At 40.1% G+C, this 22,609-nt stretch overlaps 4 protein-coding genes across 8 annotated transcripts in view; 2 read left to right on the top strand and 2 right to left on the bottom strand.

Moving 5' to 3' along the window:
* Positions 1-302: 302 nt before the first annotated feature.
* Positions 303-4,418, bottom strand: LOC113207389 (conserved oligomeric Golgi complex subunit 2). The gene is made up of 13 exons (XM_026423938.2): positions 4,253-4,418; positions 3,667-3,894; positions 3,331-3,508; positions 3,086-3,231; positions 2,768-2,992; positions 2,612-2,688; positions 2,383-2,503; positions 2,006-2,307; positions 1,664-1,730; positions 1,426-1,579; positions 1,047-1,329; positions 737-917; positions 303-667 (listed from the first exon to the last, which is right to left on the bottom strand). The coding sequence occupies exons 1-13, from the start codon at positions 4,328-4,330 to the stop codon at positions 566-568; spliced, it is 2,142 nt and encodes a 713-aa protein (XP_026279723.2). The 5' UTR covers positions 4,331-4,418; the 3' UTR covers positions 303-565.
* Positions 4,419-4,475: 57 nt separating this feature from the next.
* On the top strand, positions 4,476-12,578 carry LOC113207387 (histone acetyltransferase KAT6A). 5 transcript variants are annotated; one of them, XM_052264659.1, is made up of 15 exons: positions 4,476-4,702; positions 4,904-5,000; positions 5,078-5,223; positions 5,366-5,411; positions 5,484-5,720; positions 5,804-5,921; positions 6,009-7,387; positions 7,734-7,876; positions 7,973-8,106; positions 9,711-9,824; positions 10,648-10,922; positions 11,000-11,523; positions 11,733-11,966; positions 12,092-12,283; positions 12,359-12,578. In XM_052264659.1, the coding sequence occupies exons 2-15, from the start codon at positions 4,934-4,936 to the stop codon at positions 12,476-12,478; spliced, it is 3,729 nt and encodes a 1,242-aa protein (XP_052120619.1). In that variant the 5' UTR covers positions 4,476-4,702; positions 4,904-4,933; the 3' UTR covers positions 12,479-12,578. The 5 variants fall into 5 exon arrangements, with proteins under 5 accessions (XP_052120619.1, XP_052120621.1, XP_052120618.1 ...); XM_052264661.1 differs by having other exon boundaries at positions 4,476-4,707; positions 11,018-11,523; XM_052264658.1 differs by having other exon boundaries at positions 4,476-4,707.
* Positions 12,579-13,366: 788 nt separating this feature from the next.
* Positions 13,367-14,737, bottom strand: LOC113207411 (40S ribosomal protein S13). The gene is made up of 4 exons (XM_052264664.1): positions 14,582-14,737; positions 13,882-14,009; positions 13,641-13,810; positions 13,367-13,561 (listed from the first exon to the last, which is right to left on the bottom strand). Exons 1-4 carry the CDS (start codon positions 14,602-14,604, stop codon positions 13,427-13,429), a joined length of 456 nt encoding a protein of 151 aa, XP_052120624.1. The 5' UTR covers positions 14,605-14,737; the 3' UTR covers positions 13,367-13,426.
* A 416-nt stretch (positions 14,738-15,153) lies between these two features.
* LOC113207403 (lysine-specific histone demethylase 1A) overlaps positions 15,154-22,609 on the top strand; it is a 99,466-nt gene continuing 92,010 nt past the window's right edge. The window contains exons 1-11 of the mRNA XM_026423954.2: positions 15,154-15,447; positions 15,717-15,894; positions 15,988-16,121; positions 16,229-16,390; positions 16,470-16,586; positions 16,674-16,850; positions 17,037-17,179; positions 17,812-17,902; positions 17,983-18,111; positions 18,205-18,278; positions 18,353-18,501. Coding sequence (XP_026279739.2) covers positions 15,286-15,447; positions 15,717-15,894; positions 15,988-16,121; positions 16,229-16,390; positions 16,470-16,586; positions 16,674-16,850; positions 17,037-17,179; positions 17,812-17,902; positions 17,983-18,111; positions 18,205-18,278; positions 18,353-18,501 — 1,516 coding nt within the window. The 5' untranslated portion in view covers positions 15,154-15,285. The remainder of the gene's footprint in view (positions 15,448-15,716; positions 15,895-15,987; positions 16,122-16,228; positions 16,391-16,469; positions 16,587-16,673; positions 16,851-17,036; positions 17,180-17,811; positions 17,903-17,982; positions 18,112-18,204; positions 18,279-18,352; positions 18,502-22,609) is intronic.

Genomic DNA, 22,609 nt, shown 5'->3' with positions numbered 1-22,609 from the left:
ATACTTATCCACACTTAGTTCTTAGCCTGTTCAATCACCTGAAGACTAGCTAATGGAATTGTTGTCCAGTTTATATCACTTTAGAAACACAAAAGCTCAGTCATATTATTTTCTCAATGCCAGGGGCAAATTTTGCATTTGCTGTTTGTTTCCAAAGAAGTTGTACAGCTGAGTAGGGTGATTGTGGCAGGGAGTTTTATGACCCATCCACAGTTTTTGTTCTTTAAGCGATGGGGCAAGTACAAAGCTGATAAGAAAATTATTTTGAGTCAAGGTACGTACAATAAACACCTTTAGCATGGTAACACGTAGATCCCCAAAGAAATTTATTTCTCCTTGCATAAAAGTTAAAACAAACATATTAAATGAAAATGGTATCAATTCTGGTCTTCAGATACTTACTTTTTATGATTTTGTACAGATACCACAGCTTTTGGAAAGAAAACAACAGTATAAATACCTACATTAAATTAGTACAAATATTACTCAACTACTGGTGATGATACATAGGAAAATACTGGATCAGGAAAAAAACAATTTTGTAATTTCTTTTCCTGTTCAATAATCAGCTTTGAGTCTGCGACTGGAACTGTATAGCATTTTGAACTAAAGCTGTGAGATCTATGAGTCTCTCCACATTATTGCGCTCCACTCCAAGCTTTTCTATCTGTGGGCATAACAAAAATTGTAATAAAAACTACAAATGAAGGAGAAAACGATATTTCTAAATACAAACCTCTGCAGTAAAGCTATTAACATCAATAGCAAGCTGCATTCTTATCTTGTCATCATCAGTATGTCCACGGCCTTCTCCTAATGCAGCTTGTGTATTACGTTCCCTCATTTTCTTCAAACGTCTTAAACTTTCCTCAGTTTTTTGAACTGAGGTAAGAACATCAGACACACAAATGTAGTATCTAGTCAAAAGTGGGAAAAAGATTTAATAAGTGATGAAATTTAAATAAAGAGGACTGAACTTTTGCACCAACTAAATTGAGGAGACAACTACTGATGACAGAACATATGTTTTGTGATCTGTAACTTACTGGCAAGTAATGGAGGAGCAGATAAGAGTAAGCCATTCTTTAAGTTGAACGGAACTGACAATATTCTCATAGGTATGGAAGAAGTCAAGAAGAGGAGCTAGTAGTATGTTGACATATGAACAAGGTTTGTTTGGAATATCACGATTTGTGCGACGAAAGAGTCTTGGAATATCATTGACTTGGCGTAATGATGGGCCACTGACACCAGTTACCTCAGATACAATACGCTCTGTGACAGCTGGTAGTCTAGACAATAGCTGATCTGATGTCTCCTGAAGACTAACTGGAAGAAAGGCAAGCACTTCAAGTAATGTTGCTTACTTCACAAGTTGTAATTCGTGGGCAAAAATAAGACACAATTACTGAATAAGACTCATACCTTTAAAGTGATCCATATTTAACTTTGTTGAGTTTTCCAGTCTGTTAGATACCACATCTATCATTTCTGGCATGTGACCAGCAATCAACTTAATGTCACAGAATAACCAAACCAGAAATGACAATCGAGTAACTCCATTTTCAGCAGTCCACTTCTAAAAGGGGTGTAAACAACTAAGATAGATTACTTTGTGAAGGTTTTGATGAAGAAAATAAGAGTTTAATAAGTAGTGCTGTACCTCACGCAAAGCTTCCCCAGTCCATGAATAATACCTTGCAAATATTTGCAGGGTGAGTTTCCAGAACCTAAGAAAGCAAAACAAAATTGGAAACAAACAAAACAAAACAACAAATAACAACAAACAAACTATTACAAAAATAAAAAACCAAGTAGAATGTGCCATGTGTCAGGGATAAGACACAACAGTAGGTGGGTTAGTCTACTTGCTCCACCTGTAAGGCACCATGGTCCCTACCTAGGGTAGGCAAAACTCATACTGTTGTGTAGTAGCCCTGATAGTACATGCACAAATAAAAAATAAATTAAAAATTATCAATCAAGGAAAGATGGCTGAACCAACCTATGGGTTAACTGATGCAGAAATATATTCGGGTTCCAGCACATTTGAGCAGCAGACCATGCAGCTACTGTTGCAGTAAGCTTAAATTGGCCATTATTGGAATTGATGTTTTTGGGCCACTGAAAGATAGCTGTTTCCAAACTGCCCCCTATTTCTTGAAACCGTATTTGAAAATAAACTGGTAGATTCCAAAGCTGAAGAAAGGAAATGTACTGAGGATGCTGATGCAGTCGTCTTACATCGGCCTGTGAACCACATTTCTGTTCAAGCTCAGTGAGAAAAGCTTGAGTTTCTGAGAAGTTCTGAAAGAAAGGTAATTGTAGTTTGATGTAATGTAAATATCACAGTGACGTATCAAAGAAATTTATATGTTTCACCTGGAAGAAACTGTCAGGGTTGCCAGGTGCAAATATCGATGGCATGTGAAGCTCCAGGCGCAGTTCAACTTCAGGCCAGTAACTATTTACCAGGAAATAGAATCCTGAAACAGCAGGAGGCCTGTAGGAAGCAGGACCCAATTATAATAAAATTTAAAATAAGAAAACTAGTTTAGTTTTTGATTAGAAAGACCACGTATAGATTGATATAATAAAACAGCTGTCATACCTTTCTTTGTGTGAAGTGAATTCTAGCAAATCTTTCATATTATTGTCAATAAAATTCAAAATTTCTCTATAAACTCCCTGTGGAAAAATATAAAAACAATTTTGGGAAACAAAGATTTTATCATACATTATTTGTTCTGTAACTGAAATAAACTACCTTTAGTCCTGTTGGATTGGACTGCAGTGATGTTTCACTTATAACATGATGCAATCCCTTTGCCACAACCTGCTTTCGAAACAAATCTTCTGCTTCTCTTTCTTTCCCCAGGCTTTCATAAACACAAAGACTTCGCTTGATTGTTGTGACATCCGATTTCTGTATACTCTGTAGAAATAGCTTATCTAATCCTTTCATCAATACAGACTTTATCAAGGATAAGCGCTAAATAGATGTACAATAGAAATTAAAATACAAAGTAAATCATTTTTTTAAAGTAAAACTCTAAATATTGTTTCTTGAATTGACGTTTCTTACTTCTGTTGACTCTTCAGACACTATATTTTTGCAATGGCTCATTTGAAAATGCAACTGGTTCAACTCAGATGCAACTCTCTCCACTAGATCTGCCCCTGGTAAATCATCTGCTTTCTTCTGTATCAATTGTTCCTTTCCATCATTATCTTGAACAAAGAGAGAAGATGATCTCACTGAAGTACTTATATCAAAGACAAAGAATAGATAAAAACTAAATAAATACATCTAGAAACTAAAGGCTATACCTAAATCAGGAGACTTAGAATCCCTTGATGGGAGATTCAAAAGTGAACTGAGATTGAGAAGTGATTGCTGAACATAGCTAAGGCTATGGAGACTTCTTTTAGTTTTCTGTAGAAATCTCTGTTTTTCAAGACATGCTGATACTTCTGCAATTGCTTCATCAAGATTTGATTTCACTTGCTTAAAAAAACAAAACAATACAAATTGAATCATCACATTGTCACAGATAACTTTACTCTCACTTAATCAGCATCTCGTAATTTTTTTTTAAAAAAGGGTAAAAAAAAAGGAAAACCTGTCTTGGTTACATGGTACGAGGTTCTTTTCCAATCCCTTACCCAGACTTCTTCCTTTAGTTGACCAAGTGGAACTTGAATTCTAGTGATGGCTTTGTCCAAGCCAATAAGGTTACTGGACAAGTTAACAAAATCTGCATAATCTTTGTTGATTAATTCGATCATAGAGGATCTCAAGACTTTGAGATATACTCCCAAATCATCACGCATTGTTTCAAGATTTGCATTTTTTCTTTGGTTCTGAAGAAACTCATCAACAGAAAAGGGTGTCTGCCAAACAGAAAAAGTGAAACATGAATGAAATAATTGAAGTTATGCTCTGAGGGATTTAACATAAAAGTCTTCAAATACATGACACAGACGCTATGAGTAACTAGAGTAACTAAACGAACTACTGCACTATTTCCTCAAGCTGTCAGTGTCCTCCAAACCAAGTCTGACCTAATATTGATAAAAATGAAAAACGTAGAATAATTTATAAACAAATGCATAGGGTTTAGAAGAAACGAAAAAGTGCGCTTGATCTATTAGAAACATAGTATCATGATGACAGCAATGAGCACAAGAAGGGTTAGAAATGATATTTTCATAGATATTTGGGTTTTTTAAGGTCAACATTTTACAATACCTTCATGAAATCATATTTGCTGAAGCAAAGATCTTTAGGACCATCGGGTAAGCTGTGTGTGTCCTTTTCTAAATCCATATTTTTCGCGTTTTCGCCACTTGAATTACTGACACTGGCGACGTAAACATAAGACACACACACACAAACACAAACACAAACACACACACACACACACAACACAAAACAACACCCAGACACAAACACAATTCCTCCCGTATGCCTGTATGTTTTCAACAAGAACAAAAACACAGTATGGCCCACCGTAATATGTGCAATACGATGTGAAATGGTAAAATGTCTAGCGCGCGAGTTTTTTCAGAATGTGTTCCTATTTTATATTCTGTAGAATGTATTGCTGCATTTAAATCTGCTCGCACTTTTCATCATTTTCTTCATGGTCGGTTTCTTACCACCTTGAATACTCTTCCGAACTACTACTAGTGAACATTTGTAAGGTGAAGCCAATTGCTCTTTTAGCTCTTATATTTGAATTTTCTAATGTATCTTTCCCTTCCTGTCTACTATCAGCATCTAACTTATTTTAGTAATGCCAAAGTCATCATGCTTTATCGTTTTAACGACGATCTTTTCGTCCACTATTCACTTAACCTAAGTTTCACCACCCTGAACCGATGTTGTTTGTGTTTCTAGCTGTGAATACGTTTCGGAATCTACTCCACGATGAAACGACGAGAAGGCGCAACTCGCAAACAAGTACTTGACATTGACAATACATCAGCCTGGACAAGTATGTTGTTTGATTGCTCTATTTTTACATAATGCCAACCACTTGTTTGGGTCTAAAGATAATGTAAATGATTTTAGACAAGTACCACAATGGTGTCAGCAACGCTTCTTCCAATCCATTGTCAAAATTAGTTGGTGGATATGCTTCCGATTCTGATGATGATGATGATGAAAATTCCAAAACTAAAAGCTCTCTTGATGCCAAAGTTAAAGAATTTATGAAGGTAAGGCCATTTGCTGGGATTTTAAATAAACATTTTCAGAATGTTTTCAAGTGAAATTTTTACAAGGCACCTGAAGTGTCCATTGGTATTTTTTTTCATTTATTCTTATTGATGCCTTGAAAACCTTACTTTTTTAATATAGGAGGTTGAATCCAAAACAAATGAAGATGCCAGTGTCATCTCATGTGGTGAGTGTCTGCTTTGAAAATTGTTGAACATCTGATGATTTATTGCGCTTATTTGTATTATGTTCTCCGTAGCTTGGCAGGAAATTTATGATGAAAGTACAGGATATCCGTATTATTGGAATATGAACACAAATGAAGTAACGTGGGAACCTCCTCCTGAGTTGGTTGCTTACCAGGCAGCTGTAGCGGCAAAGCTTGCTCAAACTCAAGCTAAAGAGAAGGCTCAGGCCCAGCAAGCGCAATGGGCTGTTGAGCAGGCTGCCCTCGGTCTCACGCCAGAATATCCCTCTTCGCCAAAAAAAATTCCACGTAAGGGAAAGGTTTTTTACTTGCTTAATTCCAGGTAAAAAATATTTTATTGGCAATCAAAACCTTTTTTTTTTTTTTGGTAGCTGCTGCACCTAGTTTAAAGAGTATTCCCAAGAGCACTATAGTGCCTGTATCTCTGCATTTGGGAAAGCAACGTAAGCGTGGACCCAAGAAACGACCAGCAAGTGAATCCGATGATGAGTAAGTTACAGAGTTAATTGCCCATTAAACTGTTACATTTTATTTCTCTTCAACACTACCATCATTTACTTTTTCATGTGTCTGCAGAAAAATTGAGATGATAACGTCATGGGTTGATGAAGAGAGTGAAGAAGAAGATGAGCTCAAAAACAGTACAAACCTAGCAAATGATGACAAGAAAATTAGTAAAGGCAGCTCCATGAAATGTGCTCAGTCCCTTCCAAATCTATCCTCTAGTAACCGAAAGCCCGCCAAACCATCGAAACCGGCACCTCCACCAGTTATATTTGGCCCTCAGCTTCCTGCTCCTTTACCAGAATATAACTTATCTAGTAAATCAAAACGACGAAGTCGAAATGGGTCCATAGAAGAGGAGGTTGAATCCAAAGTTGTTATTCAAAAGCTAAGAAGACTTAAAACAGAGTCTGATGTGATTGTTGGCACAAGAGAGAGAGTTCCAATAAGGAAATCACTTGACAGAAGTAGAAGTGGCAGCCCCAACCCCAATAGTTCTAAAACTAGATTAGGAGATAGCGGTAGTTTAAGAGATTCTTCTTCAGAGAAATCTGTTCTCAATAGTTTACAGAGACAAGTAAAACTACTCAAGGATCTAGGTGGTAATGTTCCCAATGATATTCGAGATCTCCTTACCTCGGCATCAAAGTCTCCTATGTCAGCGGCAGTGACAGCTGACAGTATTATTGCTATGATAGAAATGGAGCAACCACCAGATCACAAACAAGATGGTAAATTGTTGTCTACCTTGCAAGCAGCAGAAGAGAGGGTTCAGAAGGCTTTGCAAAAAATTCAGTCTGAAAATTTAGCTAATGGCAGTGATAAAGCTGAAAATCAAGGCAAGAAACCAACATCTTTTGCCTTGATTGCTGGTTATGGTGATGATTCAGATCCAGAAGAAACAATGGACTCTGATTCCTCAACCGATGCCAAAGATAAGCCTCAAGTAAAAGAAAAAGCTTTGTTTCCTATTGTAAGCTTGGAAGAAAATCCTAAGGAAGATGAAGCTAGCAAACCTCAAGGGAAAGAAGTGGGGTCAGATTCCATATCTGCCTTCAAAGCAACTTTAGAAGGCTCCTCGAAACCACAACTCGTTGTTGATCAGAGCCTTGTTCTAAAGCGCAAAAAACGTCTTGATATTGGCCCGGTGCATGTCCAGCCCAAACTTAACAGCAATACAATTGAAGTCTCTGAAGAGCCGTCTAAAATGAAGGGAAATAATGAAGGGTCAACAAGTTACACAACTCTATGGTCAAACAGTTCTACATATGCAAGTGATCCCACTGCTAATGATAGACGTGGCTTTGGCTTCCCATCTGCTGAAGAAGAAGCATCTCAACAAAGCAAACCTAAGAAAGGAAAAATTCAATTCATTAAGGCAGAGACAATTAGCATACAACAGGAAGAAAGTGGGAATGTGAGGGATGGTGAAAAAGAAGCTGACAATGGAGGTAATTTTTTTTGTTTCATAGGTATGAAATACAGGGTGTCTCCATTGAAGTTTTTTTTTTTTTTTTTTTTTTTTTCCGCCACTTATTTGTATTCATATTGCATAGCTGTAGACTACTGGGCTCTCTTTTTGGACTCTCGGTGCTACAACATGCAGCGGAGAGCTAAGAGAGATGAGCCAACCTGTCACACAGGTTAACCACATGCAGCGAGAGAATGGAACAAACTAGTGGCGGAAAAGTCCCACCTTGAATGGGACACCGTACCGCAAATGCCATGTTTTCCAGATCACTTCTTCCTGGTAGTCATATTTAAACAATCTAATCCCACCTTTATTTCTATAAACAGCTGCAACTATTAAACCTTGTGAAGATGGGGAACTTCATAGCGGATTATCATCTTTGGCACAACTTGTGAAAGCTAAGCTCCAGTTTCTCAGTGAGGGCAAGGAACCAGTGTCCCCCGTGCAAGCAATGGCTATTCAGATTGAGGTTTGTTGTAGCTGTCGTATTTTTTTCTTTTCCAATTTGCTTGCATTAAATTTCCCAAATACTGTGTTTTAGTGACTTCTTTACAATGCTTTTCAGACTTTGGTGTCTGCTTGGAATGCAGGAGCACTTACTGATTCCTTTCTTCAACGCTGGCTGCAGAGCACGGGGGCTGAACTGGTCCAGTTGGAACGTGCTGCTGCACCACAAGGCTGGGCCGTGCAATGGGATAGGTACGATATTGCTGTCACCTGAACATTTCTGTGCCATTAACCCAACCAACCAGCGCTAGTGTCTCCCTCACATCCTGCTAGTCCTCCTGTCAGAGTGAGAAGGTAACTTTTGGGAGCCCGTCAAGATCACTTCTGGATCCTACCGATCAGAAGAGTCTTCTACATCCGAAGTGAAATGCAGTCTGCCTCTTGACCAGTGGCTGTGAGTATAGTATGTGGCATTGCTCGGGCGTAGAGGTCATCTAAGCATCAAAGTTTATTTATAATCCTTGGTCAATTGTAAAATTGTACTCAAAGTCAGTACTACCATATTACCACAGTAAATTTATGTGCCTTACTGCTTTCTTTTAAATGATCACTAAGTTTTGTCAGCCTACTTCTATCAACATGGCAACAATTAATGATATTTGATGCTAGTGCCTCTTTGCTCAGTACAGCTTTGCTTGCCAGGAAAACACTGAAAAACCCTACATCTTTTTTAAAATCTTCATCAACTTAAGAAGAAAATGCTGATTTTTTTTTATCTCCTTTTTGTCATTTTGGAAGAGATGACTGCTAATACAAGTTCTGTGTTATATTATCACTTATCTAAATCTGCAAATGTACTGTCTATGGCCTTTCAGTGTTCTAATGCCAAGAGTCTTCCAAGAACAACAATATCACAAAACAAACAAAAACAGCTACTACTACTACTTCTGTATTTTACATCTAGGCTAGTAAAATCTAATATAATATGTACCAAACAGTATTAAGGGAGGACTGACTCATTCCCCAACTTGAGTCGACTTGAATAAGATGTTGTGAATATTATGTGAAATTTGTGTTTATCAGCCATAAAAGTTTATGACTTACCATTTTTAATGCCCAAAGTTTAACCGCCATTTTTTTTTCCAATTTAAAAAAAAATCCATGGTCTTGACTTTATATTGTCATCCTACTTCCTGAGTATTGTAGGTATTGTTGTATAAAGTCATTTCAACTATTTTGTATGTCATAACTTAAGTGGTACGGGGGATTTACAATCGCCACTTTGCAAGGCTTGGAATTTCCTCTTCCCTCACCCTGTTCTGACCACTTCCCCAGCGTTAATCCAAGGCTAGCGATAAAGATACGCTCGCTGCGTTGCGATCGTAAATCTGCCTTCAGTGGTATAACAAATGTGAAGTTTTTATACACTGTGTGTAAGTTGGGATTTTTTGCATAATAATACATTTTGTTAGGGTTTAAAAGTATGTGTGCACCATTTAAAATGCATTGAAACTAAACACTTAGTACTGTTTAGAAGTATATATGAAGTGACAAACGAGTCAAATTAAACATTACCATTTATAATTGAAGTTTGAAAATTTCAACTTATGCATCAACTGAAGTATAGAACTACGCATTTGTTCTACCAGTGGGCTGCATTGACTTTTACAAATTTGGTAAGAAACAATGCAAATGCGTAGTAGAAGATGTAATGTCTGTAACCATTATCTATCTATTCTTGAAAGTACCTCTATATAATGATGATGGTGGCTTTGAAATAATTTTATTTTTTCAATGATTCTTTTAAGGTTTTCAAATGTGTCATTTCGAGATTTATGCTTTGATCTGTTAAACAGGTGCAACATGAGGCAGCGACCTCCTAGGCTGTGCTGTGTGTTGAAACTTCACCAGTCAGCACTTTCTTGCTTGTCGGCGCTTTCATCTGAATATCTTTCTATTTTGAGTGTGTTGTGAGTCCTTTGCAAAACTGAGATATAGTAATGATCCAAATTCTTGGACATGAGAAATCTTGTAAAGCGAAGGTTCACTTGAAGTCCTGGAAAAGCATTAGTTTAGAATTTTACTACATTCCCATAATTTTTTTGTTGTCTGAGATTTTTGGAGAGTTAACAGTCTTTATAAGCCTTGTTTAAGTTGAAGAATCATGAACTATCAGTTAGTCTGCAAAATTAACTTATGTTAAAAAAAAAAAATTCTTTGCAAAATATTACTTTGGTATGAAGAACATTTTTTTAAAAATTATATTCTTTGGGTAACACGCAGTCTAAGGCTCTATCAGATCTATTCCATATACTAAATCAAATCTTGTAAAGATTAATCTGGGCATCACTTTGATAGCGTGTTAACAAACTCTAGTTCCTCCCTTTTTTCATCTAATGAGTTTCCCACCAAAATTTTTCAATTCAGTTTCTTATCCTATCCAAGAAAAATCAAAATATCGAAATTCAGGAGTTTTAGGACTGTATTTCTGTTTACCTTTCAATTAATCTTCATCACTAGCAATTTTACTTTTAAGCAGATATGTTATTGTTTCTAATGCTTGGTGTGATAGATGGTTTTGTTTGTGACCTGTTCAAACTCGATCATGTGGTATATTGAACCATTATCTATATAAACTATCAAAATATTTCTGCTATATGTACAAACTAACATAGGAGTTTATAATTTTAACATCTGCACATTTTACATGTGCTTGTGGTTATGTCTGATGTTACCACCTGTTCCAATAGCCCTGTTGTTTTTCTGTCTATCTGCCTATGGGTGGATGTGCAGGGAGTACAAGCGGTATTTTTACTGCAACCTGGCCACGAAAGACACCCAGTGGGATTATCCTGTTTTGCCTGGAGATGACCTGGAGAAGACTGAAAAACTGGAGGATACATCTAAGCCTTTGCTGAGAGTGGCAACCCCACCCCCTGATGATGAGGATGCAATGGAGCTGTGTACAACTCCTCCACCTGAGGAGGAAACCGACTGTCTTATAGAATCACGACCACCCAGTCCTCCTTTAAAACCTCCACCTTTGAAGAAACCCAAGACTGATGAAAGTAAGTTGAAGGATGACCGAACATGGTAGCCAGTTTTAGACTTAGTATAGTTGAGATTCATGGTCCTCATACCTCAGGTCATTTGTGTGTTTCAGCCGAGACCAATGTAAATGAGGCTGTGGAGAGGCACTTGTCGCCACCGTGCCCTGCCAGCCAGCCCCCTCTGCCTGCAGCCCCGCAACCCCCTCTGCCCTCGTCGCCACCCCCGCCCCCTCCAGACGCGCCTCCTCCACCTCCTCCTCCAGGAACTCCGCCACCCTTGACTCCTCCACCCTCTACCTCCCGTCCCCGCATGGCCGAACACGGTGAGCCGCTTCCGCCTGGCGTCGACAGTCCTGACATACCTTTTGTCCCCGTCCGCCCCTCAATGCCCCCCACACCCCTGTCCATGGCCGCGGAGATGGCAGTGGGCCCCCACCTGACGCTCAACCCGTTGCAGAGTGTCGGCCCTCTCCACCCAGGTTCGGTCCTCGGCGTGTCCGTGCTGTCCGGGGTGCCCACCATGGCCATTCCCTACTCAGGAAGCGTAGGTGTGTCAAACTCGTACGTTGCGCCACCCCCGACCGAGGCCATGCTGGCATCGTACAATCATGCAACCGCTGTAAGTTTTCAAAAAAGTCTTTCAAGTCACCTTGTACGTTTAGTTCCTAGCTGTAGTTCACCAAAAACCTTCCTTAGAAGTGATGTTGCCTAAACACGACTACATACTTAGTGTTTTGGATTTTAGTTGTTGAAACTAAAGGGAATTCTTTTAATGCTACCAACTTGATTTTTTTTATTTGCAATTAATGACTTACAAATTTTCCTCAGGTGGATTACATGGGTTACATGGGTGTATATGCAGGACCTGCAGGCCCAATGCCAGTGACGAGTGTTGCTGCACCTCCATTAGCTTACAGTGGACCTGCACCACCCACTCACCAGCAAGTGCATTTGCCACATCGTAAGAAAGAAGCATTGATGTCAGAGCTGAGCTCTTTCTATTCTGATATTGCCTCATTAGACTCTAACTCTAGAGATGCTGTGGATGATGATACATCTCAGGTGAGATTATTTGTATGTTCAATCAATTGTTACTAAAGTTGCCAAATGGTTTTGTTTGGATCGTCAGTATTTCCATCTTAATAAAATGCTGTTAAGGGTTCATTGAATTGTTTAACTGTTCACAGGATACTACACCTTTAGAGCAACCTCTTTCAAAGTCATCAACGCCCCCTGTATCTAATGTACCAGCCAACATTATTAACTCTGAAGAATCTACTAAACAGTATCAACCTGAGGCATCAACACAGATTTTTCAGAAAAGTCATACTTTAACTCAAGAAAATTCCTTTGACAGTTCAACAAAGAAGAAAAAGAAGGTATCTCATGGCCTACTGTTTGTCATTATTAATTTTGCTACATGTACTGACACTTTTTTGTTTACTTCACCTTAGACAAAATTGGCACCAGGTCTTACACTTAAGAAGAAAGGAGTTTCTAACATGGTAGCTAAATGGCAGCAAGTCCAGCAAGAGGCATGGAAAGATTATCAAGATGAAGAAAGTGTAGAATAAGCAATCTAGTTATTAATGTATCCAATATTTTAAATTGAAAGTTTCATGTAAATAAATTGTTACATATTAGTGAAATTAATACATTTAAAAATTTTAGGGATCCATTTTTTTAAAATTACCTTTTGCCTAAACATACATGAGCATTTGTTGAAGACAGCAAGGATTTAAGAACATCTAACCATGTTATAAAAATTAAAACAAATACAGCATTCATATCTCTAGAATGTCTGAGGTAGTTACGTCAAACTGCTACCATGTGGGAATAAGGTGGAGGTATCATTCTTTCATCAATAGAACTATCCACCCAATTGCGATTTACAGAGGACAGTCATGGAAAATTCAATCGTAAAACGAAATTGTGCCTCAGCTCGGATGCCTCAGGAGCTGACCAACAAAAGATTCCAAAAGTATGTTGCATATCCTCGAAACCCACAAATATGTAATATAAGTTTTATTTTAACTACAGCGTGTACTGTAATCCAGGATCTTATTAATGCTCCATTTAAAGGTCATGAAATTACCTTTATGGCATAAAAGGTTTAATAAGAATGTTTCTACAACTCGAAATCTGACGAGTCCACTTTAAAGCAGTTTTTGTTCAGTAACTGGATTTCCCAAAAAGCATTTAGGAACATTTCAGAGCAATTAAATTTAAGAAAACAAAAAACTGCATAAAAGATACTTTGAAAAAAGTAAATATATGTTTGATTCTTAAGGCAGAAATTACTGAAGATTAAATGTGATCCAGAAATCTGCAAGCTGTTGCCAATTACAATTTTAGGTCACAGTTGACACATGTAGAGGACTAAAACTCCATTCTTGTAGCCATCAAATGGGCAACCCAAGAGCAGGAATCAGTGGAATTGAGAGAAGTCATAGAAAACAAAATTTGACTGGGAAGCTTTATTCAACAGTTGTAAAAAAAATACAGTAGAATAAAGAACCCAACTACGCAACAAGTGCCGAAGCGGTAGTTGATTCATACTTCCAGTTGGGAGGAAGGACACCCTTCTTCTTGTAATACCTTGCAAGTCTGTGTATCCTTGATTCAACCAGAATGAGACGGAATTTGGAGTCCTTGTCCTTCCTGAAAGCCCAAATACAAAATTAGACACATGCTATGAACAAGTGAGGAGTACAGAAACCAAACCAAACCAATAACTTGCCTGTTCCTCTCAAGATGCTTCCTGATGGCAACGGCCTTCTTAATGAGGTAGTACAGGTCCTCTCTCAGGTCAGGGGCAGTTCCCATAGCTTTCATAATTCTGAGGATCTTGCTGCCAGTTACAAATCGAACCTGAGCAACACCATGTGAATCTCGGAGGATAACACCTGCACATCAGAATTCGGTGTTAAAATACAGGTGAGTTAATTAAGCATGACAGGACACGCACAAAACTTACCAATCTGTGAGGGGGTGAGACCCTTCTTGGCCAGCTTCTGAATCTGGTCTTTCACATCATCAGGGGTAAGTTTCAGCCAGGTAGGAACTGTGCGACGGTAAGGCAGAGCACTCTGGGAGATACCCTTACTGAAAATGAAAAGGCATTGTATCAGACCTCAGAACGTGGAACAGATCGGCAATTAACACTATCTATTGGCTGTGCAAAATGTCAGCGCTCGCAAAAACAAGTTAGATCAATGACAGAGGGTTCAAACTAACGCAGGTTAATAATAGAGGATAAAAACGACACTTGATTGAACACGTTCGAACATCAAGTGGTGTCACTAGAACGAAACGAAATCAGCGAACAAACTTTGAACAAATCATTTCCGACCACAAGAAACCTAACCTACCGGAGGAGCGGTTAGCCGGTAGGACAAACTATTACATTTCCGAAGACGCCTCAAACAAGGACGTTAAAGTGACAACAATCAAAATTCTGTGCCGGGACTCGCATTTGGTGTAACGTGAAAACTACCCTGGACCAGAATCCAAATAAGGCTTAAGTGAACAAGTCGATGCCACGCGGTGGACATGCATAAACAAATGCTTCACGCACTAGTAATTATGTTGCGCGTGGGGTGATTAAAATTTTAACGATGAAGACTTCACACAAACCCCCAAACCAAGATATATTCAAAAACTTGATCGATATTTACCCAGGAGCGTGCATACGACCCATGGTGAATGTGTAAAATTATACCAGGTGCACCGAAGACACAAGGCGAAGGCGAAAAGGGAAACTAGAATGGCCGAAGCGGAAGTGTGGCATAAAGTTCTTCTTCTTCTTCTTCTTCTTCTTGTTTTCCACACGCATTGTGTTGGTCGTTCGTGGTCGGCTCTCGTCTGCTTGTAACTCACTTTTCGTCCTTCAGTTGATTCGTTATAAGAAAAATAATTGAAAATAGTAGAAAGGAAAACGCATTTCTATTTCTTTTCCCGGAAGAATTAGAATCTAGCTTCGGGACAAAAGCAGACAAAAGGGATGGATTGTAATGAGAGCACCCACAACTACTTCAGGGTAGGCACAAGAAAATGTTTACCTGTACCTAATTTGAAGTTGCAAAATGCTATATAAAGCGAAAAAAGATTTCAAAAAAGTAGAACAATTTATTTAAAATTTCCAAGTAATTCTTTGTTTGGGTGGGGGTGGAGGAAACTTATAGATATACAAAAAACTGTCAGTTTGACATTTACAGACAGTTGGTATTTTGATATACCGAAAAATTGAAAATGAAAAATTTCGGCCAGACCGTAAACAAACAGGCTCAACTCAAATTCAACTCTGTAAAGTGCTGAACTTTTAATTGATTGGCGAGAAATATTGCCCTTTTCTTTTGTTTGGACAGTGTTTGTGCTCAAAATGAACTCCAGCCAAACAAAAACCGAGAAACGTGAGAATGATCCGTTAGATGCTGGGGATAGTGACAGAAAGAGACCTTGCTCCGCAAACGATAGTGGAGCGAGTGATGCCGGTGATGGGCAAGATGACAACAGAAGAACCAGTCGAAGAAAGAAGGGCAAGGTGTGTTTGTTTTACCACCTATGTAAAAGAAATAGTTTAGGCTATTTGAATTCTTTTGTATGTTTAAATGGCAGATAATGGTGTCAATGTTGCCCATTGAAATTCATACCCGTCAGGTGTCAGTGTAACCTATTACATTACGACAACTTGATAATTAAGTGTTTCTCTGTTTAGTCTTCTTCTATGAAACCATATAACTGTCTATTTAAATCTACATATAGAATCCAAATATGCCCTGTTCTCATTATGTGACCTGTGTGCTCTCGCAGAACCATGAGGATAACGATTCAAAGTTGGCTGGCCACGACAAATCGGATAAAAGCAAAGTAGATTTGCTAAAAAAGGATCCAGATTCTGCAAGTGCTATGAACTCTGTGAAATCTGAGAAGGATGATGAGGGAGAGCAGGACTCTGAACAAGATGACCCCTCAGGCATTTCATTGCCAGGTACCTTTGTAATTTATGACTTGAAATCAATTGTACTGTTGACCTTTAATTTAAATTAAATGATGATCTTAATTTTGCATTATTTATTTAAAGGTTTAGAGGGTGCTGCATTTTCAAGCCGCCTGCCATTTGATAAGATGACATCAACAGAGGCAGCATGTTTTCCAGATGTTGCTGGAGGTCTTCCACAGACTCAGAAGGTCTTCTTGCATGTGAGAAATCGCTTAGTAAGTACTTATTTGATGATGCCCAGTTATGTGATGACCATATTTTCTGATTTGTAATTGTCATCCACCTCCACTACATCCATTCATATTGGTTTTTGTGATTTCAGCTCCAGCTGTGGCTAGATAATCCTAAACAGCAACTGTTGTACGAAAATGCTCTGCCCCTAGTAGAAGCACCTTACAACAGCGATGCCCCTCTAGTTATGCGTGTCCATAGTTACCTGGAAAGACATGGTCTTATAAATTTTGGCATTTTTAAACGTTTGAAAGTAAGGAAAATTGTAATAGATTAGAAATGAAGGGATATCTCTGTACTGACTCTTTATCATGTTGTTCTGTGTGTTGCAGCCATTGCCATCAGTGAAACATGGTAAAGTCATTGTGATTGGAGCTGGTATAGCTGGTCTTGCTGCTGCACAGCAAATGCAGCAGTTTGGTATGGAAGTTATTGTCTTGGAATCTAGAGTAAGTCTAAAAAAATTATATGTTGCCTATTATTTTCTGATTTGACAAAAACAAACATAAATTACTATGCCCTTGTCACCTTTGTAGGACAGAGTTGGAGGACGTATTGCCACATTCAGGAAGTCCAGCTATATTGCAGATTTGGGTGCCATGGTTGTCACAGGTCTAGGTGGAAACCCCATTACAGTCCTGTCCAAACAAATCAACATGGAGCTTCACAAGATACACCAGAAGTGCCCTCTTTATGAGTCTAATGGCAGCACTGTGAGTAGTACTCTTCATTCTTTGACTTGAACAAGGAAAGCTGCTTGTGTAATTCACATGTAGGCCAGAAAGTAAGATGCAAGGTGTATCTTTGGCAGACATGCTGGTCTGCTAGGCCTACTAAGGCAGCTTATTCGTTTGATGTCACATTTTAAATACATTTTACTTTCATTTTAAAAAATTCAGGTTCCAAAGGATAAAGATGAAATGGTTGAAAGAGAATTTAATCGTTTACTTGAAGCCACCAGTTATTTATCACATCAACTGGATTTTAACTATGCTGGAGGACGCCCAGTGTCCCTGGGGCAAGCCTTAGAATGGGTGATAAAGTAAGTTAATTGTAAATGGTAAATGGGCTGTATCACCTGAAAAGAAATAACAGACAACAGAACCATTGTACAAAGGTTGTTTCTGCAGTTTACGCCATTAAACTAGTTTTTATTGCAATGTATGTTGACTGAAACACACTACAAATGACAAAACCTGCAACTGTACAAAATTTAGCAGTTATCAGTTATCTGTTATTTCTTGGAAGTGTTGCAGCCATGGTGTATAGTTTATTGTGCTCCAAAGCTTCTACCAATCAATCAATCTAATCTAATAACAACTGTGACATTCATTAAGAGGTCCAATCCAAGAAATATATCTAATCTCCAATCATGTAAAATGGTTACAGTAGTTTTGAATGTTTTTATGAAATGTTCGTAATCACTAGAGCTAATATATGATTTCTTCTACTGAGTTCTTGGTTTCTTATCTAAGTTAAGTCTAAGTGGATCCAAACTGCTCCATACTTAGTATGATTGTATCGGCTCATTTTGTAACTGTTCTACTTGTTAGTTACTGTTAAGGGTGCAGTTTCATACCCTGCCTTTAAAAAAAAATCTGTCCTCTATCACACTGACATTACTTCAGCCAAACTCTTTAATCTAGAAACTGATTTGTTAACATTTATTTGCAGACTGCAAGAAAAGAATGTCAAAGAAAAGCAAATACAGCACTGGAAGGCAGTGATTACCTTGCAGGACCGTTTAAAAACAAATCAAAACAAGGTATGTGTCTTGTGCTTTATCAAATGTGGTAAATATTTATTTGGAGGCAAGTCCTATGGTAATTTTCTTTTTTTTGTCAGATGATCTCATTGCAGGAACGAATCCAAGAACTACACAAACAGACTCAAGAGTTTATCAACATTAAAAAAAACATAAATGAAGAGTTTGAAGCAAGATCAAAACTCCGTGATCTGAGTCATGCATGTCGGGTAAGAATAATGAAATCAAATCTATCTATCTATCAATCTAAAAGCTTAGACATTTTTTATCTTAATTCTTTCCATAAATTTTTGGTTGAACAGGAATGGGATCAGCTTCTCGAGCAGCAGAAAGAAATTGAAGAAAAGCTTCAGGAATTGGAGGCATCTCCTCCAAGGTAGAAGCATGATCCAATTTACTTCACACGTAACATAACGCTCTTATATTCAGTCTCTCTCTCTTACTTTCCAGTGATGTGTACCTATCCTCAAGAGACCGCCAAATTCTAGACTGGCACTTTGCTAATTTAGAGTTTGCAAATGCAACACCGCTGTCAAACTTGTCACTGAAGCATTGGGACCAGGACGACGACTTTGAATTCACTGGAAGCCATTTAACAGGTACTGTGCCACAAGCTGAGCACCTTAGTAGCCGGCAGCTTTCGTATTTGTTTCATTCAAACACCTTCAAACTGTACTTTGGTGTTGCCGCGGACAGTGGTGGTGGTGGTGGTGGTGGTGGTGGTGGTGTGAGTGTGCGTGTGCGTGTGCGTGTGCGTGTGTGTGTGTGTGTGTGTGTGTGTGGGGGGGGACAAAACTCACATAGTGATCCCGTTGAGATGAGTCCCAGCTCCACCACGCGGTACGGATAGTGGCTTGCCTATAATTTGATTGCCCTCCAATCACCGCCCCTTCTCGCTGGGGAACACAAGTAGCTGCCTCAGAGAGTCAGGCGGGGCGCTTTGTACGGCACGCCACGAAGGCTTCCGTGATGCGCCCCTCCCCCCGCGGCTGCATCACTGGCGTTGACGTGCAAGAGAAAGCGATCATTAAGCGGCGCGCTGGAAACGCAAGTGTGTGAATGTCGCAAGTGTGCACACTTGTAGGTGTGTTTCCTTTGAAGTTCACACTCATACCTCCATGTGTACGAATGGCACACACACACCTTCAAGTGTGCGACATTTACACAGTTGCGTTTTTAGTGTGCTGTACGAGTGAGACGGACAAGCTCTACAGCTGGTCCGATGCGTGACTCTCTGCTGTGAGCGGTTGGGGAAGGTCGAACCTCCTCGACCAGCACGTCGATTGATGGAAGGTTGTTCGAACAATTTCAGGATCTGCTCTGTAAATGTGTGCGTTGCCAACATTTAAGGAAGTAGACATGGCCATGTCTACACTTAAGAAAGTAGACTTGGCTCTCGTGTTACAAACCTAGTCTTAGAACAAATAACTTTTTTTGTGTAGCTCAGAGACAAATTCACTGGAAAAACAAAATTCAGACTCAAAGGGTTTTAATGCCCTTACAAATGCATTATTTAAACGTAGCACCCCTACACAGGCATTAAAAGTGGCCGAAGGTACTAAGTTTTCATGCCTCTGAACACCTCTGTGCCTTTTCAAAGGAAAGGCATGAAAATTCAACACCCCTAAAATAGCATTAAGTCTTACCTTTGTTTATCCAAGTGTTTTCATCCGATTGAGATGTGCTTCATAACACATCCTTGATGGATACAAATGTGTACTTTCCCCTTTAGAGTAAAGTTTGCACACTTTATTGATCAGTGTGCGCTCTCATGACTGACTATGGTGTCACACACCAGCCCTTCACTTCCCACCCCTCACCCAGCTCGGCACATCGGTCGAGCCTACCCGCTCGCACCCGCTGAGCTAGGCCCAGGAATAGTTATTTCGTATAAGTGGCTCCTTCTATCGGAAGCTTTATAAGATGTCGAGTTATGCTCTCATCTGCGTGCCGTGCAGGCGGGTGGGGGCTTTGCGTGCAGCCCGCCGCTAGTCCGGGACTTTACCGTGACTTTACCGTGACTCGAGCAGACGAGTGCGAGCAGGGGTCCCCCACCCTCCAAGTAGGTGTACAATGAGGCGCGAGTAGCCGCGAGTATTCGAGAGCATTGCCGAGTTTCCACCAGTATTTGGCGAGTAGTTCTTTTTTTTTTTGCGAGTTTTTCGAGTTTTTCGCGAGTATTTTTCTTCGTGTACAGCGAGTTGGCGAGTGGGGGACCCCTCGGACGAGTGTGCCGCGAGGAGCCGCGCGGAGCCGAGCCCCTGGCTGGGTAGGCCGCCAGTGCCGTAGCGGCGCGCGGCGGGCCGGCTCGCCCGCAGGCGGTCCCCGCCTGGTCCCCGCCTGGTCCCCGCCGGCTCAGCAGGCCCGGCCAGGGCCCGGCGCGCTGGGAACCTCGTTAAGACCCCCTGCGCCCCCTCCCCCTTCTTTCCCTCTTCCCACTTTTTATTCTTACAATTATGATAATCGCACCGGCGGGGAGCAGCAGCTTATGCATATAATAAACGTCGCCGCGTGTGTTCATCTGCTCCGCTATCATACGCAAAATCTTAACAGAAAAGTAACTGTGTGTGTGTGTGTGTGTGTGTGTGTGTGTGTGTGTGTGTGTGTGTGTGTTTGTGTGTGTGTTTTTGTTGCGCGTGTCGGTGCGAGATAAAGATTCTATTCCGAGAGCCACCCATGAGGAGGCATGCAACGGAACAGAGTTGCCCTGCTGACGAAGCCCGTCCGCAGTATGGATTGTTTTATCCTCTTTCCCTCCACCCTCACTCCTCTGCTCCTAGTGCGATTCACCCTTGCGGTTGTCAATCACTCCTAGTTCCTACAAAGTGAATTATTCATATTACGAAGAATTAGGTTTGTAACATAACAAAGATCTGGAACCAACATTTTACAAACGGATTTTCTTCGTCTTACAAACACCACCACTCAGTTAACTGACACGTGCTCTTCGTATTACGAAGCCGAACCCTTCGCAATTGATTTGTTTGTATCACGAAGGTGCCATATACTTTGTACGTTTACAAAGAGCAGTTCTTTGAAGAAAAAACTTCCATTTCACTGTTAACAAAATATTTGTGGGGTGTTAGATTTTAAAAAGAAGTATACTTCGTCGTTGATTAACACGTTGGGTCATGGGGTATCAAATGTATGGTATCGCAAACACAACACTGATATATAAAGTGTGCAACTGACACACACTTTAAAGTGTTTAACACCGTGTGGCATACTTCTATCTGTGCAATACGAGTTTTGAATAGTTGGAAGTGTTCAACAGGTATGTTGCACACTTTTAAATGTTCAACCTGACCGTCGAGCACTATAGCTCAACACTCAAGTTGAACACTAAAAAGTGTGCAACACACCTGTTGAACACTTCCAACTATTCAAAACTCGTGTTGCACACATAGAAGTATGCCTCACGGTGTTAAACACTTTAAAGTGTGTCAGTTGCACACTTAATATATCAGTGAACGTGTTGACAATTTTCAAAGTTCTTTAGGATTATTCCCGGAAAGCGCAAAATCGAGTAATGTTGATGATCAGTGTTCTAAGTTTAGAGTTCTTATGTTCGTTTAAACATACTGACACTGACTCTTCTTTGTGTGTACTAAGTTCATTGTTTGGGTTTGCAGTGTACAGTGTGTAACCTCTCTTATCCAATTAACGCTGATGCGAAATGTTAGGGCACTCATCAAACTTTTTGCAACACGGCTAAATAATAATCCCGTCCTTTGGTTCATCTACTATTGCTGCGAGTTTAGTCTCCGTGAAGCGACTAGTTTAAACCTTTAAATTATTAGTATTTATTACTATTAGTTTTCCGCAGTGTTTTCGGAGGTCTTTCGCGACTATATCACTAACAGTGAAAATCTTTGAATGAGTCGTTCTCGAAATGAGCGAGACAATTTTGCCTCACTCAATCAGAGTGTTGACCAGAAGGCTCACCCTATTTGAGTCATATGCACCGAATTCACACTCTGGGGGGGTTTTCGAGAACGGCGGGGTGAACGGGATCGCGGTGAAAAAGTGAACGAACTGGTGAACGCGCCATAAGAGCTAATGGAAAACGCAAAGGCACGAAGGGTCTGCCAAAGGCAGTAATTTTTAGGACCTTTAGGGCCCTTTAGTGCCTTTACAGACAGGGGCACTGGGCACTGAACTCAAAATTTGGGTAGTGCCCTAGGAAAGGCACGACTTCGCACCTTTGTTTTTCCAGTGATAGTGATATCGTACATGCACGAACATATTTTTTACAGTGACTTGCAGGTGCTTAAAATCCCTGCCAAACCCCTTTAAGGACGCGACAACGGTTTCAAACACCTCAAACACTTTAGTTAGTGCAGTTTGGCTCGTCTGGCTGCTTTCTGATTTCTTCCCCTCGGGAATATAGCGTCGTGGGAAACGCTGCAAATATTTTGACTGGAAAGTCGAAATAAGCGGGTTTCCTTCCGAACGGTCAACCTATCAATCAACACGTCAACCGGGGCGCCCCGCATTCGTACGCCCCCCCCTCCCTGTGTGTGTGTGTGTGTGCGCGCGCGCGCGCGAGTATGTGTGTGTGTGTGTGTTCGTGTGGAGCAAGTTGGGCCTTGTGCGTGCAACAGTCCACCCGCTGACAACGTAATGGCACATTCAGGGAATCTCGCAGGTATGGGATTTACTGAGGTAGGGCTCACTGTAAGCCACTCCCCTCCGGAAGAGATGGGG

This window comes from Frankliniella occidentalis, unplaced genomic scaffold (assembly GCF_000697945.3).
Source record: "Frankliniella occidentalis isolate FOCC.00 unplaced genomic scaffold, Focc_3.1 Scaffold20, whole genome shotgun sequence".
Taxonomy (NCBI): domain Eukaryota; kingdom Metazoa; phylum Arthropoda; class Insecta; order Thysanoptera; family Thripidae; genus Frankliniella; species Frankliniella occidentalis.
Note: the sequence above shows the minus strand (reverse complement) of the source record. Positions and strands in the feature narration are given on the sequence as shown.